Below are 18,568 nucleotides of genomic sequence, written 5' to 3'. Positions count from 1 at the left end.
GATGCACGGATCCTTCCCTTCCAGCCTTTCTGCTGTGAGATGAGGAGGGGGGAGGGGCAGGAGGGGTGGGATGCACGACTCCTTCCCTTCCAGCCTTTCTGCTGTGATATGAGGAGGGGAGGGGTGGGATGCACGGCTCCTTCCCTTCCAGCCTTTCTGCTGTGAGATGGGGAGGGGTGGGATGCATGGCTCCTTCCCTTCCAGCCTTTCTGCTGTGAGATGAGAAGGGGGGGAGGAGCAGGAGGGGTGGGATGCACGGCTCCTTCCCTTCCAGCCTTTCTGCTGTGAGATGAGGAGGGGAGGAGGGGCAGGAGGGGTGGGATGCACGGCTCCTTCCCTTCCAGCCTTTCTGCTGTGATGTCAGGAGGGGAGGAGGGGCAGGAGGGGTGGGATGCACGGCTCCTTCCCTTCCAGCCTTTCTGCTGTGATATCAGGAGGGGGGGAGGGGCAGGAGGGGTGGGATGCACGGCTCCTTCCCTTCCAGCCTTTCTGCTGTGATATGAGGAGGGGAGGGGTGGAGTGGGATGCACTGCTCCTTCCCTTCCAGCTTTTCTGCTGTGATGAGGAGGGGGGAGGGGAGGGGTGGGATACACGGCCCCTTCCCTTCCAGACTTTCTGCTGTGATATGAGGAGGGGGGAGGGGTGGGATGCACAGCTCCTTCCCTTCCAGCCTTTCTGCTGTGATATCAGGAGGGGGGAGGGGCAGCAGGGGTGGGATGCATGGCTCATTCCCTTCCAGCCTTTCTGCTGTGATATGAGAAGGGGCGGGAGGGCTGGGGTGGGGTGCACGGCTCCTTCCCTTCCAGCCTTTCTGCTGTGATATGAGGAGGGGCAGGAGGGGTGGGATGCACAGCTCCTTCCCTTCCAGCTTTTCTGCTGTGATATGAGGAGGGGGGAGGGGAGGGGTGGGATACACGGCCCCTTCCCTTCCAGACTTTCTGCTGTGATATCAGGAGGGGCGGGAGGGGAGGGGTGGGATGCACAGCTCCTTCCCTTCCAGCCGTGATATGAGGAGGGGCGGGAGGGGAGGGGTGGGATGCATGGCTCCTTCCCTTCCAGCCTTTCTGCTGTGATATGAGGAGGGGCGGGAGGGGAGGGGTGGGATGCACAGCTCCTTCCCTTCCAGCCTTTCTGCTGTGATATGAGGAGGGGCAGGAGGGGAGGGGTGGGATGCATGGCTCCTTCCCTTCCAGCCTTTCTGCTGTGATATGAGGAGGGGAGGGGTGGGATGCACGGCTCCTTCCCTTCCAGCCTTTCTGCTGTGCATATGAGGAGGGGCGGGAGAGGAGGGTGAGATGCACAGCTCCTTCCCTGTGATTTCATGTGCATAGCGCCTTTTCCCATTGGTGTGGTTTCAAAGCGCTGTAGGTGAAGGTCCTCGGGGACCGATATCCAAGGTTTGGGAAAACTGATCAGAGGAGTTTAGAATGCGTGCGTGCGTTTAGCCAATGTGAAGTTGGGTAGGGATGCCTGTATTGAACTGACAAGCAGACGGGCGCTTTGTTGTCGACTGGAGAGTTTTATTTGTTTATTAACATTTATATAGCACACAGCAGCCCTGAAGCATTGTGGTGCTGGTACAGGTGCACATAACTGGTTACAGAAACAAGGATAGTAAATTTCATGGCAGGGTGTTTGGATATACATAGTTACAGGCAATACATAGGAGATGCAGAATTCAGTAGGAATGGGGGGAGTGTTAGTTGAATAGGTTGGTTCTGAGGCCTTTGTGGAAAGCAGTGAGGGATGTCTCAGCTCGGGGAGTGTTGGGCAGGGGGTGTCATGCACCAGCCCTGGAAATTCATGCATAGGTGGAAATACCACTAACATGGTTCTGATTGTTCCAGGTTGAAGGTCTAGTGTTTTTCCAACATGGCCGCCGGGAACTATAAACAACGATGCAAACTGGCGCTTAGCGCGTTGTATCGACTTCGTTACGTTCACTGCCAGTTTCGTTTCCAGAGGCGACTTGCAGTTCAGAGCTAATTCTCTCCCTGTCTCCCTTCTCTGTATGTATTTCACCCTTATTCCCTCACGTGGGTGTTTTCAGGTTAAGGTAAGGTAGCGGTTGGTTCTGTTTCTCTATTTTGTTCATACACGTAGCGCTTACCTCCCTTTGTGTCTGCCGCTATTTCCCTATGCGTGTCTACATCGGCTATCTCTCTCAGCCTTTTCTCTTTATTTTACCGACGTCCACAGTATCGGAAGTCTTACCTTGTTCTATTTCTTTCCCGTTATCTTTTTCTTACCTATTTCTTTCTTTTGTGGAAACTACTGGACTCTGATTTCTATATTTGACCTATTATTAACTCCATCAGAGGAATCGTTGGAGAATTTGTGTACTGTTTCCAAAGACAATTGAAAGATACTTTCAAACAAACACTCACCGCATCTACAGACGGACAGTCTCTCAGGGTTTTTTGCCTTTGGGCTTTTTCCCAGCACGAAGGGCGTGCTCCTCGGGTTTCCCCAAGATCTGTAAAACACCCAGATCAAGGTGGCCACCGAGGGAGCGCGTCCTTACTTACGTCAGAAAAAGGAGAAGAAGTCAGGAGAAAGCGTAAGAACTAGGAAGAAGACAGAAGCATTAAGGTTGGAGGAGATACAAGAAGACCCAGGTGAGGAGGAGAAAGGGGTAGAGGAATCCAGTTTTGACAGTATACAACGCCCAATCAAACCTATGGCGTCTCCGGAACAGATACAGGAGATGTGCAACGCCATACAAGGACTCAGAGTGGAGATGCAAACCCTACATGCTGAGAACCTTCTACTTCGTCAACAGGCTGCAGCTAGAACAGAGAGTAGAGATGATCTACCACCTATGCCATTCTCATATGGTAAATATGAAGGAAACCCCAAGACAATAAAGGAGTTCCTAGATGCCTGTGCAGTATATTTTTCCTTCAGACCTAGAGCTTTTGAGTCTGAAAGGGCTCGGATAGGATTTATCATTGCTAACTTAGCGGGTAGTGCTCTGGCCTGGGCGACCCCCCTGGTCACTAACCAGGATCCTTTGGTTAATGATTATGCTGTATTCATACAGGGCTTCAAAGACCGTTTTGAACGTCCGGAGGTCCAGTATACCAAATACGAAGCTTTCCTCGATGTAAGGCAGGGAAATCAGGACCTTCAAGCTTACATTGCGCAATTCCAGAGTCTAGCAGTATCTGCTGGTTGGCCAGATACAGCGCAACAAACAATCTTCAGAAGGGGATTGAACGAAGAAATGAAGGACGAATTGGCCCGCGTAGCTCGTCCCAACAGCTTTCGTGAACTAGTTACCCTCTCCCTCCAGATCGAATTTCGGATCCAAGAGCGACGTTTGGAGAGAAGGAGAGGAAGAGGCTATGTCCAAAGGTATAGTCCTCCACAAGGAAGAAGAGAACGTCCAACCCTAGAGGAACCGATGCAGATAGGATCTACCAGAGGACCCTTAACCAGGATTGAAAGGAAGAGAAGACAAGAACTGAACCTCTGTATGTACTGTGGATCCTCTAGACACAGCCTCAAGGACTGTTCTGAAATTCCCTCCAGAAGACAGGGAAACGACAGACCCCAGGTCTATGCAAGGGAGATCGTGGGGACAACGGCTCACACCCTTGCAATCTTACCAGATTCAGTCAGGAAGGAATAGAAGACAACCGTTTAATGGTATTTCAGGTCTTGTTTTCCTACAACTTGAAACAGAATATCCCTGTACTAGCCATGCTAGATTGTGGAGCTGCGGGAAATTTCATTGATGTCAACTGGGCCCAAGAAAACCAAATTCCACTCCAAAAGAAGACAACCCCTCTCCCAGTTGAAGGTGTAGATGGACGTCCTTTATCTTCCGGAGTTATTACGATGGAAACGGTTCCTATCTCATTGGGAATGGGACACCACACGGAGAACCTTAGCTTTGATGTCATCAGAGCGGCACATTTCCCTCTGATACTAGGTATCTCCTGGTTACGACGTCATAACCCCACAATAGATTGGACAGCTAACAAACTCAGCTTTGATTCTGATTACTGCGGAGAACATTGCATGAAGGGACTCCAGGTTGAAGTCCAAGCTAGCATTTCCAAAGGACTATCCCACATTTCTGTTTCCTCTATCCCCGTACAGTACCAGACTTTTTCTAAGGTGTTTGAAGATATAAACCCTAGACTCCTCCCACCTCACCGAAAAGAAGATTGTAGCATAGACCTCAAGGAGGAGGTCTCTCTTCCATTTGGACGGATGTACCCTTTGTCCTTAGCAGAAAAGGCTACTCTGAAATAGTATTTAGATACCAACTTGGAGAACGGACTGATCCGACCATCAAGGTCTTCAGGAGGAGCATCATTGTTCTTTATATCTAAAAAGGACTCAAAGGAGTTACGCCCATGTATCGATTACAGGGGTTTAAATAGCCTGACTATCCGTGACAGATACCCAATGCCCCTTATCCGAGATATTCTCGAAGCTGTCCGGAATTCCAGAGTTTTCACCAAGATCGACCTAAGAGGGGCCTACCATTTGTTAAGGATTAAAAGAGGGGATGAGTGGAAGACTGCATTCAGAACACCAATGGGGTTATTCGAATACTGCGTGATGCCATTTGGTTTAGTGAACGCCCCGGCGATATTTCAGAGATTTGTGGACAAGATCTTTGCAGATCTTCTATATACATCTGTAGTAGTATATCTGGATGATATACTGATCTTCTCACCATCCTTGGAAGAACATCGAATTCAGGTTAATAGGGTTCTACAGAGACTACTAGAGAATCACCTCTTTGCTAAACCAGAGAAGTGCGTCTTCGACGCTTCCGAAGTCTCATACCTCGGTTTTATTTTGGCAGCCAATGGGGTACGAATGGATCCTAACAAGATCCGGGCAATAGACCGATGGCCAGATCCTTCTTCTGTTAAGGAAATACAACGCTTCCTTGGTCTGGCAAATTTTTATCGTCGGTTTATTCCTAATTTTTCAGACCTGGTTTTGCCCTTAACCTCACTCCTTAAAAAGGGAGTAGTTTTTCACTGGGATACAGAAGCACAGGAGGCATTCAAGAACCTCAAGAAACGCTTCACTTCTGCTCCAGTTTTGTTACAACCTGATCAGACTAAACCATTTGTCCTGGAGACAGACGCCTCCGGAGGTGCCTTGGGGGCAGTATTATTACAGGAGAATCAAGAAGGGGAAGAACACCCCATAGCCTACTACTCCCGCACCTTGACGGGAAGCGAAAGGAATTATTCTGTGCTCGAGAGAGAGCTATTAGCTATGCGAGCTGCCTGTCAAGAATGGAGACACCTTTTGCAAGGGGCAGCGCAACAGTTCACGATCCGCACAGATCATAGAAACTTGAAGGTACTCCAACAGATGGAGTGTAGAAATTCGAGACATGCTCGCTGGGCATATTACTTTTCTAATTTCGACTTCCAAATCACCTACATCCCTGGATCTCAGAACAGTGTTGCGGACGCATTATCCCGAAGCTGGGAGAATGAGAAGCCAGAATTACAGAGGGAAAGAATCCTACCGAAGCATCATTTTTATATGATTGCAAATCTTTTTCTACAAGAAGTTCATAGTGGATTGGAAGAATTCACACAAGAAGTAAGAGAAACCTATCAATTGCAAGACATTGACGGATTATGGTTTCGCCAGTCTGCACTATTTCTACCCACCTCAACTCTTCAGAACCAAGCCATCCACTTTTGTCATGATCTACCCTTGGCAGGACATAAGGGGGAAAAGGCAACTTATGAACTGATATCCAGAAGTTTTTGGTGGCCATCTATGCGAAAAGATATCACCTCCTATGTTTCTACTTGCCCCATCTGTGCTATCAATAAGACCCCTCGTCAAAGACCATTAGGACTCTTACATCAAGCCAAGGCACCGACACGTCCTTGGGAAGACCTTTCGATGGATTTTGTAGTAGAGCTACCAACTTCAAATGGTAAAACAGCAATTTTGGTAACGATTGATTCTTACACAAAGCTAGCCCACTTTGTAGCGTTACAAGGAGTACCCTCTGCCTCCGAAACGGCTACCATATTCCTCAAGGAGGTTATAAGACTACACGGCTTACCCCGAACCATAATTTCGGACAGAGGAACCCAATTTACCTCAAAATTTTGGGACTCCCTTTGTCATCAACTTGGAGTTCAACGAGCTCTCTCCTCGGGGTATCATCCTCAATCAAACGGACAGACGGAGAGACTGAACGCCAATTTAGAACAGTACCTTCGTTGCTATTGCAATAGAGAGCAAGACAACTGGGCTTCTTTGCTACCCATGGCAGAATTTGCCTATAATAACACTTATCATACAGCTATCAAGATGAGTCCCTTCAAATGTACCTACGGGTACCATCCTCATCACTTACCAGAAATCATAGCTCCAAGATCTAAGATATCCACACCAGCCATTGAAGAGATGTTAATGGATCTCAGGGTCTCACACAAAGAAGCATTGCGAGCATTGGAAGACAGTAGGAGGAAGTACAAGGTGTCAGCCGACACCAAAAGAAGCCCCAATCCATTATGGAAACCAGGAGATCGAGTCTGGCTCTCTACTCGGTATTTACCTCGTTGGATCCATATGGGTAAATTTGCAGCTAGATTTATAGGTCCATATCGTATTCTATCCAGGATCAATCCAGTTGCATTCAAGTTACAACTACCCAGCGCCTTAAGAAGAATCCATCCGGTATTTCATTCCTCTCTTCTAAAGGCTCATAAGGACGATCCTTACAAGAGGACAAGAAGAAGCCCGATTACTTCCCCTCCCGAAGAACCAAAAGAGTATGAAGTGGCCAGGTTGGTTGATTCTCGTTATAGAAGGGGAACTCTTCAATACCTGATACATTGGAAGGGATATCCGATTGCTGAAAGAACATGGGAACCCAGATCACATGTACATGCCCCTCGACTGGTTCAACAGTTCCACCGACGGAATCCGGGGAAGCCTGGAGGAAGCAGGTATAGAAGGGGGCATACTGTCATGCACCAGCCCTGGAAATTCATGCATAGGTGGAAATACCACTAACATGGTTCTGATTGTTCCAGGTTGAAGGTCTAGTGTTTTTCCAACATGGCCGCCGGGAACTATAAACAACGATGCAAACTGGCGCTTAGCGCGTTGTATCGACTTCGTTACGTTCACTGCCAGTTTCGTTTCCAGAGGCGACTTGCAGTTCAGAGCTAATTCTCTCCCTGTCTCCCTTCTCTGTATGTATTTCACCCTTATTCCCTCACGTGGGTGTTTTCAGGTTAAGGTAAGGTAGCGGTTGGTTCTGTTTCTCTATTTTGTTCATACACGTAGCGCTTACCTCCCTTTGTGTCTGCCGCTATTTCCCTATGCGTGTCTACATCGGCTATCTCTCTCAGCCTTTTCTCTTTATTTTACCGACGTCCACAGTATCGGAAGTCTTACCTTGTTCTATTTCTTTCCCGTTATCTTTTTCTTACCTATTTCTTTCTTTTGTGGAAACTACTGGACTCTGATTTCTATATTTGACCTATTATTAACTCCATCAGAGGAATCGTTGGAGAATTTGTGTACTGTTTCCAAAGACAATTGAAAGATACTTTCAAACAAACACTCACCGCATCTACAGACGGACAGTCTCTCAGGGTTTTTTGCCTTTGGGCTTTTTCCCAGCACGAAGGGCGTGCTCCTCGGGTTTCCCCAAGATCTGTAAAACACCCAGATCAAGGTGGCCACCGAGGGAGCGCGTCCTTACTTACGTCAGAAAAAGGAGAAGAAGTCAGGAGAAAGCGTAAGAACTAGGAAGAAGACAGAAGCATTAAGGTTGGAGGAGATACAAGAAGACCCAGGTGAGGAGGAGAAAGGGGTAGAGGAATCCAGTTTTGACAGGGGGTTGCAAAGTTTGGGTGCTAAATGAGGAAAGCCGATTTCCCCCCCTTGCTTTAGCCCTTCTGACTGGCTGGAGGCGCAGGTGGTTGGCGTAGTGAGTACTCTTGGGACGTAGGGAAGTAGCTCTGATAATGGTTTCTGAAAGGTAGGAGGGGGCCGAGAGGCTAAAGCATTTATGTGTTAAGGTCGGGGTCTTAAATGTAATTCTGCAGCCCCTCTGGCCTGTGCGATGTGGTCTCTTTTGGGGATATTGAGTGCTGCTCTGAGCGCGTTATTCTGGACTGTTTGAAGCCAGTTGAGGTTTTTGGCTGAAGTGCCTGCAAGAAGAGTGTTGCAGTACTCTAGTTTAGCTCCAATGGTGGCTCGGTCAATGGAGAGGCAGTTTTGGTTGGAAAGGAATTGGGTGATAGTGTTTGGTGGTGTGTGCAGAGGCAATGGCAGTGACCTGTCGGGTCATTGACAGGGTGGAATCTACATAAATCCCGAGGGTCTTCACTGAGGAGGAGACGGGGATGGTGGTATTGTCAATGATGAAGTTACCGTATTTATGGTTAAGTTTGGACAAGGTTCCTTTGCGACCTAAGAGAATAATCTCTGTTTTATCTCCATTGAGGCATAGTCCATTGTTTGCCATCCGTGCTTGGATGGTGGAATATATTTGGAGAAGGGCTGCAGAGTCTTGGTCTTACGAGCCAGTGAGAGGGAGGATAACTTGTGTATCCTCGGCATAGTTGGTGTAGGTTATGCCGAGGGAGTCCAGTTTGTCGAAAAGGGGCTTAGTTAACAGGTTGTAGAGGGTCAGTGCAGTGCACGAGCCCTGGGGAACACTGCAGTAGATAGTGGCAGGAGCTGCGTTTGCCAGATCTGAGAATACTTTTATGGCTCTACCTTCTAGGAAGGAGTTTATCAAAGAGGAGGCCTGTTTAGAAAAGTGAGCTGCATTGGTGAGGTGAGAGGTAAGAATTTTGTGATACACAAGATCAAATGCGGCTGACAGGTCTAATAGCAATAAAAGGGCTTGTTTGCCTTTGTCCAATATCTCGGTTATTTGTTTTTTTGGGTCCAGAATGGCGGTTTCGGTGCCATGGCCTTTTGCGGATCCTGATTGCGTTTTACCTAGGATGGTGTTGGATTCAAGGAAGTGTTGGATCTGATTGTGTGCCGCTTTATCTAGGATTTTAAGGAGGAATGGGATGTTGGCCATAGGGTGGTAGTTGTTAGCGGATGAGGGGTCTAGGGAGGACTTTTTAAGAAGGGGGCGGACCAAAGCTTCTTTTAGGCTGGACGGGACAGTACCTGTGGTAAATGAAGCATTAATGAATGCTGTGATGAGAGGAGCCAGGGAATCAGCGCAGTCTTTGATAATGTTGGGTGGACAGATGTCTCCTTTACACGTGGAGGGTTTAAGTTGTTGGAGGAGATCTGACTTCTGTTTCTGAGGCGTCTCTGAAGGAGAAGAGAGGGGTGGGAGGCTTATGTGGGGGGGTACTAGGTATGGCATGACGGTCGGCTTTGGTTAGTGCTTTGCGTTGTGTTTGTATTTTGTCTTGGAGAAGAGTAATTTTGTTTAGTGGTGCTGCCCTTATGCTAGAGCACCAGGCTTCATCTTTTCTGATTTCATCGGGCTGGTGGGTGGGGTGGTGAGATCTTTAAAGATGGAGAATTTGGAGTTAGCATTAGAGATCCGTAGGTTGAAGGTGTTAGCCTTGGCCTGGAATATAGCTTTTTATATTGCGCTGATATTCTTTTGAATTCTTCATTGGTGGAGTCACAGGGGTTGGACTGCCAGTTGGTTAGAGCAGTGCGTTTGCTGGTGCGGAGGGCTAGTAAGTCATCCGTAAACCAGGAATTAGTATGCATGGCTTTTTCTTTCTCTTTTTTTTAGCTTCAATCAGGCTATGGTGTCAATGGCTTTGGTGAGAGTGTGAGCATAGAAGTCAGCGGGTGTGTTGGGGTCATTTGCGAATGGGGTTTTCAGTTCCTTGACATCCAGGAGGGGGCAAAGGTTGTCTGATGTGAGTTTTTTTGGAGCTTCTGACCTTAGCTGGGGGGGGCATAGGAGAGTAATTTGGTGGGGACCCAGAATTGGATGCGATTAGGGTCTTTCCATGGGTAAGCTGAGTTGGTGGTAATGGTGGAGGAGCAGTTGAGGTCTGCCACCCAATCGAGGGTGCAGCCTTTGGATTGAGTTGAGTGAGTAACTTTTCGTGTGAATCCAAGGTCTTTGAGTTCCTTGGCAAGGGTTGAGGCTGCTTTGTCCTTGGGGGTCGGCAAGACTGAGAATGAGATCACAGAGTAGGATGGTTTTAGTGGAGGGTTTTAGATTGTTGCTTAGAACATGTAGGAGATGCCCTTGGAAGTTGGGGGCTGTGCCAGGAGGCCTGTATATGGAGGCCTGTATATGATATGTATGTTTATAGTGCAGTTTGCAGACAGGGATAGTTGCCTTCCTTGGTGTGATTGCACAGCCTGATGGGGAGCTCGTCCCTGGATATGAGAGCAACTGTCCTGGCGGAGGATGGAGTAGCCCTGTGTAAGAGCGAGCAAGATGGCTGGGCCGGAGGCCTCATGGAGCCAAGTTTCCGGGATGGCAAGTAGGTCTAGGTTAAGGGTGGTGATGAGGTCGTTAATCTCGAGGGCGTGAGCGGGGAGAGATCAGGCGTTGATAAGGGCACATTTGAGGGCATGGGGAGGACTATTTTTTTAGGGTTGGAGGAGTGGGGAGGGGAGCTGGTGGAGTGCAGGGCAGGGGTGACTGAGGAGGTGGTGATGCAGATAGGTTTGGTAGAGAGGGTTAGGAGGATGTAGGTGGATTGTGTGAGGAGACGCTGAGGTGTTGTCTGGTGTGGTGGCACTAGCTTGCTATGGGTGTGTTTGTCTGTGGTGTGATGGGGGGGTGAGTAAGTGGGTTCGGTGCGAGAGCCTAGTTTAAGATTTCTCCTTGCCATAGTGTCGGGGAGGCTAGGATGCAGTGAGGGCTCAGTGTGTGCTCTGAATCTTGAGTTTCTGGTTTTTAAGTGTGTTTAGAGAGCCTGGAAGGGTGGAGAATTTGCTCATGGTGGCAGCGTTAGCTGGCCTAACGAACTTGTAGGGCGAGAATGAGGCGAGGTGTCTGTTGGCGTAGTCAATGTGGCTGCTGGGTCTGTGTGCAGGAGTGTGGCTAGTGTGAGAACTATTGCGATGAGGGGATGAAGTGAGGGAGGCGTCTGGGGAGTGTATTAACGTGTAGACATGTGTGGTGGCCGGGGTGGTGTAGTCAGATACATTGGAATGTAGGGGTGTACACGGCAGAGAGGGCAAAAACACTTTTTTTTCTCGCACAAATGAGCATCAGTATAATACGAGGCAAACTGGACAAGGCTCAGATTGGGCAAGATATAATTTTCTTTGCACAACACGTACGCCCCAGTGTGGGCAGAATGCAATTTGTTTTTGTATGCCTGAGCATCAATGTAATGCAGGGCAAAGTGGGCAAAATACGGTTTTTAGCACAATACGTATGGCCCAGAGTGGGCAAGATAGTTTTTGACACAATTTGTATGGCTCAAAGACGGCAAAAATACATTGTTATGGCACAATTCGTACTGCCCCAGAGAGAGCAAAAATACACTATTATGGCACAATTCGTACGGCCCCTGAGTGGGCAGGATACCGTTTTTAGCACAATTCGTATGGCCCCAGAGTGGGCAAAAATACAGTATTATGGCACACTTGGCATCAAAGAAGTGCAGCACAGAGTGGGCCGAGAGCACTTTAGCAAGTCTATTATGTGGTACCTTAATGGTTGTATGATATGATATGATATTTTATTTGTAACGCGCTCGTACACGAGTGTTTCAGAGCGCAACAAGGCAAGGGAGGGGATACAGGGGAGATAACAGAACAACGATCTTACTAGGCCCAGTGACATTGAGAACGTGCATGTGCATGGGAAAGGGAAAGTGGAAAAGTGCATGGAAGGGGAAGAGTTTAGAGTGCAGAGCAGAGGGGAGACAGATACATAATAAAATAAAATAGATAATGGAGAAATAAATGGGGGTAGTGCAGCCAACACGTGGCAAGTGATGTGCTTACGCCAGCAGAACTGGGTAAGTCTGATAAGTGCATGAAAGAAGAAAAAGGGGTATTGGGGGACTGTATGGGTACAGATATAGTCCCCAGTGCAAGGGGTGGCCAGAAGGCCGTGCAGAAAGGGTGGCAAGGTGAACAGGTACCAGGGGACAGAGGGTGGCCAGGTGCACAGTGCCAGGATTAAGCAGATCAGTAAGGGAGAGGGGGAGCAAAGGCAGAAGCAAAGAGGAAAGTCTTTAGGTGCTTCGGAACCTGAGATGGTTCTCCTCAAGTTTTAGAGTGGCCGGGAGGCTGTTCCAGAGGGAGGCCCCCGCCGAAGACGGAGATCTACCCCCAGCTCGTTTCTTTGAAAAACGACTGACCCTGAGGGAGTTAGCGGTAGAGGAGCGAAGAGCTTGAGAGGAGAGGTATTTGCAGAGGGATAGCTGAAGGTATTTTGGACCCAGGCCCCAGAATGCCTTGTGGACAATGCTTAGGGTTTTAAATTTAATCCTTGCATCCACTGGGAGCCAATGGAGAGATTTCAGAGCTGGAGAGATACAATTCCAGGGCTTGAGGCCGAGGACAAGTCTCGCAGTCCTGTTCTGGATTAGTTGCAGAGGGCGGAGAGTAGAGGCAGGAAGATTTAGAAAGAGGCTGTTACAATAGTCCCGCTTGGAGAGAACCAGAGCTTGGGAGACAGTGAGCTTCTGGGGGAAGGAGAGGAACGGAAGAGTACCTCTGAGGAGGTGCAGAAGGAAGTTGGACTTTTTTGAGACCTCAGAGATGTGGGTGGAGAAGGAGAGTGTGGAGTGAAAGATGACCCCGAGGTTCTTAGCCTCACAGGTGGGGATAGGAGGAGGGCCAAGCGAGGCCAGCCAGAGAGAGATCGGAAATGATGGGGAAGGAGTGCCGATGAGGAGGATCTGTCGTACTGGCATTCAGACAAAGGTCATTGGCAGCACACCAAACTTGAATGGCAGTTAGGCAGTCGGAGATGAGAGAGGGAGAGGAGGTGGCCGAGGGCAGCCTGAAAATGAGTTGAGTGTCGTCAGCGTAGCACTGGCAATTTGAGCATAGTGTGGCAATGCAGTGGGCGAGAGTTGCCAGGTATTGGTTGAAAAGCCAGGGCGAGAGGTTAGACCCCTGGGGAACACCACAGGTAGAGAGGAAGATAGAGGATAGGAAGGACCCAAGTTGGACCTGGGAGGGTCGATCAGAGAGGCAAGAGGTCAGCCAGGCAAGAGCCTGATCAGTGATACCCAGGTTCTCACGGAGGTGGTTGAGCAGGATGGTATGGTTGACCGTGTCAAAGGCAGAAGAGAGATCAAGTAGGATGAGAACAGAGGAATGTTAGAGTCAAGGTTGGAGAGTAGATCTTCACGGATGTTCAGGAGAGCAGTTTCCGTGCTTCTGGCTGCTCTGAAACCAGACTGGTGGTCATGGAGACGACCAACAGAGTCAGTATGACGATTAAGCTGAGAGATGGCCAGCTTCTCAAGGAGTTTGCCAAGGAAGGGAGTAATGGAGATTGGGCGATAGTTAGCTGGACATGAAGGATCAGCTGTAGGTTTCTTGAGGAGAGGATGCACAAGGGAGTGTTTCAGAGGGGAGGAGAAAGATCCTGAGGAAAAGGAATGGTTACAGAAATTGGCAAGGGTTGGAGCGAGGATGTCAATGTGGTGCTTGATGGTTTTGGAGGAGCAGGGATGAACCTGTTTTGACGAGGCTTTCATAGATCGGACTTGTCTAGCGACCTCAACAGGTGAGAAAAGGGGAAAGGAATAGAAGGAGGGAGGGGGGTGATTAAGGGAGGGTTAGTAAGCGCAGGGGGAATAGGAGGGGGAGGGGAGGAGAGGGAGGACAAGATGTCCTTGGTTTTTGAGATAAAGTGAGAGGCAAGGTCGTTGCAGAGAGCTTGGGAGGTAAGGGGAGGGGAAGAGACTGCAGCAGGGTTGGCAAGCTCCTTGCAGATTTTGAAGAGTTCAGCCGAGTTGTTAGAGGCCGCAGAGACACGGGCTTGAAAGTGGACTCGCTTCTTGGTGAGGACAGAGAGTCGGTATTGCCTTTGGACCAGGCGACATGCCAGTTTGTCAGAGCATGAGCATGAAGCCCTCCATTTCCTCTCAGCCGCCCTACACCTACAAGAACATGGGCAAGAACATCAAGAGTTTCAGAAATGGAAGAGTAGAGAAGGGAAAAGGTTGTGTCTGGGTGTGATTCAGCCAGAGGAGGAGAGGGTGGGGAGAAGGTGGCAGCGAAAGCCTCAACTGACACACGCTTCATAGGTCGGATGTCCAAGAAGGTAGGTGGCAGTGCTGGGGTGAGCTTGGCTTGAGGGGACGAAAGTGAGAGATGGGAGGAGAGAAGGCAGTGGTCACTCCCGGAGAGAGGAGTGGTCAGAGGGATAGAGAGGGGTAGGCCAGAAGAGATCAGGACATCGAGGGTGTGTCCTGCAGAGTGTGCCGGGCCAGATGGGAGGATAGAGAGGGAGAGGGAATCACAAAGGTCGCGAAAAAGCAGAGATGAGGGACAGGGGGAATCGATATGGATGTTGAGGTCACCAAGGAGGAGGAGTTTAGTGGTAGCAGTCAGGAGGCGAGGTCGGACCACTGAGAGAGAAAAGAGGTGATTTGCCCAGGGAGCCGGTAGAGAGTAGCAACAGTAAGAGAGTGGCTAGGAGAGATTGAGAGTCTGCAGACAAGGCATTCGAAAGAGGAGTAAATCAGTGGGAATGATAGTGCCCGGAATCCACTCAGGAAAGATCAGGGCTACACCACCTCCGGGCCGGGTGGATCTGGGTGCGGAGAGGATCTTGTAGCCATCAGGGAGGAGAATGTCAAAGCTCGTGACAGAGCTGGCCGTGAACCGTGTCTCCGTAAGACTGAGGACATCAAGGTCCAATTCTTCAAGGAGGTGGCAGATGTCAGAGAAGTGTTTGACAGCAGAGCGGGAATTTAGAGTGGCAAGATGAAGAAGGTTGCCTGCCTTAAAGACCTTCTGGGGAGGGGTACAAATCAGAGGTACGCCCTGCGGAGTTGTGGATGGAACCTGAAGAGGGGCAGAGGAGAGGGAAGGAAGAGTGGGCAAGGTACCCAAGGAATAAGAGGAGGGGACAGCCGGAGAGGAAAGGAAGTTGATGAGGCGAGGAAAGCGCCTGTTGAAGAGGAGGAGGTTGGCCTGAGGGCCTTGGACCATGACAATGCCATTTAGGTAGACATTAAGGATGACTCTGGAGGAGTCAAATGAAGCCATGAGGACTTCCAAGCGAGTGCCACCGTTAATGGGAGAGGAGGAGACGGGAGAGAGCACAGTGATCACATGGGGGGGGGGTCCATAGATCCGGCGAAGGAACAACAAAGAGGATGTCCATGAGGTTTTGTCTGGAAGAGGCACTGGTATAAGTATCAGCAATAGGGAGACCAGGGTTCGAAGCCAGGATATCTTTTTTTAAACTTCTTCTTTCCAGACTTAGTAAAAAGAGAGGGATAGTTGATAGAGAATCAGTTTGAATAGATGGGAAAAACCAAAAGCGCCATATGTGTGGGGAGTGGAGGCGGAGGGAGGAGAAGCAAATACAGCAGTATAGCGCAGTCACAGAGCTAGCAGGTTACAGTTGATAGCCAAAGTAAAATGCAAAACACCCAAGTTTGACTTTCAAGTAAAATGCAAAACACCACCCAAGTTTGACTTTCAAGTAAAATGCAAAAACACCCAAGTTAAACTTTCAAGTAAAATGAGGGAAGAGTGGTTAGGGGAATAAAGATGGGAGTAAGAATGGTAAAGGTGAGTATAGAAACAGCTTAAGATGAGTACATATGCAGAATGTGGTCGGAGAAGACATGATAGTCCGATTGTCAAGTGGTGGCAGCCTCTTGGAGGGTTGGGCTGTGCCAGATAACAGGGGTGGCCTTTATCGGTCTGTCAGTGGACAGGAAGCTGACAGGGGCCTTAGAGGTGGGCCTTTGAGACAGTGGGACGGCTAAAAGCCTACCGGTCCCTCGTTGGTGAAGAAAAGCCACCTTACCTGCCAGAGTCATGAGGAGGAGTGCGGAGTCAATGTAAGAGCGAGCAGGGGTGGGCAGCCTACCTTTGTGTACATCAGTAAAGGTGGTAACGGCACGGCACCGCACTCCTAAGCACAAACAGGGCCTTGTCTTCAGGGGCCTTTGCGCAAACGGGCCGGCTGCCGTCTGCCAGCAGAAAGGCACAATTCAAAAGTAAACTGTTTCCTAGCAACGCACCGCTGGCCTCTGTAGGAGAGCAGGCGGCTATCTAAGGAGCAGGCAATAGCCTTGTGTGATCAAATGAAGAACGAGAAAATCAGCAGTATCTATGATGCAAGTAACATGTACTTGGTCAAAAAACGAGCTTCTGGTTGAAACGGCGACCTTACCTTTCAGGTGGAAAGCGCACGAGAAGTGCATGTGGGGAGCCAGCTGCTCCTGTAGTGCGAGGGGGTTTAATAAAGTGTATTTGAGATAGTAAAGCTGAGACTCGAGACACAGAGCTGCTGTGGAGTCATTGTGTTTGATCCAGGCAGCTTTATTTACATAGTTACAAATGTACATCATCCAGTTTCTCTCGAGGGTATTTACAGTGACATAGTTGACAGGACAGGACATAAGTATAGAGTAGACCCACCGGCCATCCTTCACACTCCAGCTCAGGCCCCTAACTGACACACTCAGAACATTCACGCACAGATGCACCCAACATTCTCCTGAGCTGCATTCATGCATCAACATTCTAACATCAAGCACTCCAGGCCAGTGACATAAGACAAGACTACATTATAACGGGGTTAAGGCAGCTGTAGGGAATGACGCTGGTGATTGGGAGGGGGGTCCTGCCCTCGCCGAGATCCGAACGAAATGAATGCCCCTGATGTGCAAACAGGGCCTTGTCTTCACAGACGTTTGCGCTAAATATGTGAGAGTAGGAGACTCATTATGTGTCCTGCTAGACCACATTTTTGTCATGGAGGATGGCTGCATTGTAATGGCAGAGGTGTTGTGCGGTGTATCATATGATAGCAGATGCATGCGGGTGGGAGACCTTGCCTTCGGGTATCTTCCATAAGCATGGAGTGTACCTCTGTGTTCTGGCTGGCTTCTTGGCTTCGTAGATGTGGCATGGATTCTGTCCTGTTGCCTGCTGGAGATTATGAGATTATTCTCATGGTCATTCAGTGATTGCATGGAAGTTTGGTGCTGCCCATCCCTACCTGAAAAGTGGTTGACTAACCAGATGAGGGCAGGGTTCATCAGGGTGCTGGGGGAATAGCCAGGACTTGAGGAGCCTAGCTTTGCAGTTCTGGACCCGTTGGAGCTTTCTGAGTTGATATACAGGGTTTCCCAGGTAAAGGGAGTTGGCATAGTCTAGGCGTGAGATGACGATGGACAAGATTACAGTGACTCTGCGAAGGTAGGAGAGGTAAGGGAAGATGCGTCTGAGAATGTAGATAGCAAGATTTAGACACTGTGTTAATGCGATATGAGCGTGTCAGGTTAACGTCCATGGTGCATCCCAGGTTTTTTACTGTGATGGATGCGGTGGGGGAGGGCTAGGGAGGATGTCGACTGGGTGGTTTGGGGGGAAAAAGCCATCTGCCCACAGAGCATAATTTCTTTTTTTCTGAGATTGAGGAGGGGAGGTGGTTGGTCATCCTCCAATGATTGATGTCTAAGAGGCAGAGGGCGAGGTCAGGGTGGGGGGTGGTGACGGACCTAGGGCTCTTAAAGATGATTTGGGTGTCTGCATAGTTGTAGCAGGTTAGGGTTTGTGGATGAAAACGGGCGGGGGAGGGCTGATGAAGAGGTGGAAGACTAGCAGCGATAGGCAGGCGCTTTGAGGAACTCGATTGGTGACAGGGAGGAGGGCCAAGCTGGAGGGAGGGAGGTGGGTGATTTGGTATCTGTCGGCGAGGAATACAGAAATCCATCTTAGTGCTTTGCCCCTTATGCTGAGTGAGTGGAGTCGGTCAGTGAGGATGCTGTGGTCAATGGTGTTGAACACCGCTGGCAAGTGGAGGAGTAGTGCGGCACTGCCTTCTTCATGCGCAGTGCTTTTGGGGCTCATCCCAGATGGGGAATAGGGATGATTTTGTTCCACAGAGGGGTCTGAAGCCGGACTGGGTAGCGTTGAGAAGGTGATTGGATTAATTGAAGAGGCAACGCTGGGAGTCAGCCGTTTGGTCAGTGAGTTTGGCTAAGAAATGTGGTGTTAGAAATGGGTCCGTAGTCGGCTGGAAAGAGGGGGTAAAGTGGGGATTTTTTGAGGAGGCGTTTGATGTGTGATGTCTTGAATACTGCTGGGAAGATGCCTGAGGTGAGGGAGGAGTTAAGGATGGATCTTTTGATGCTGCCTGCTCAGGTTGAAGTAAAGATTTCTTTGAGGAGTGCAGGAGGGCGTGGGTCTTTCGGGGATCTAGACAGATGGCTCCTGGCAAGTAGCTTAAGGAATGCCTGTCTAGATGGGAGGGAAACAGGAGAAGATGGGGTTAGGAGGTAGAGGGGTCAGGCAGGGGTGTAAATGATCAGTGTGGGGGTGCTGCTAGGTTTGGGGCGAGGGTGCAACCTTTTTCTACCGACGTTCTATAAATAGAGAGGGCATCACAGAGTGCTTCGGAGATGGGAGCAGGGGGGGGGCATGGGAATTACTT

The 18,568-nt window shown here is 49.4% G+C and overlaps 1 protein-coding gene across 1 annotated transcript in view; it reads left to right on the top strand.

Annotated features, from left to right (window-relative positions):
• LOC138473489 (uncharacterized) overlaps positions 1 to 18,568 on the top strand; it is a 226,070-nt gene that overhangs the window by 185,137 nt on the left and 22,365 nt on the right. The window contains 2 exon segments of the mRNA XM_069612131.1: positions 2,699 to 3,357; positions 4,383 to 6,580. Of these exon segments, the coding sequence (XP_069468232.1) occupies positions 2,699 to 3,357; positions 4,383 to 6,580 (2,857 nt within the window).

Source organism: Ambystoma mexicanum, chromosome 8 (genome assembly GCF_040938575.1).
Source record: "Ambystoma mexicanum isolate Mex_15411 chromosome 8, UKY_AmexF1_1, whole genome shotgun sequence".
In the NCBI taxonomy this organism is placed as follows: domain Eukaryota; kingdom Metazoa; phylum Chordata; class Amphibia; order Caudata; family Ambystomatidae; genus Ambystoma; species Ambystoma mexicanum.
Note: the sequence above shows the minus strand (reverse complement) of the source record. Positions and strands in the feature narration are given on the sequence as shown.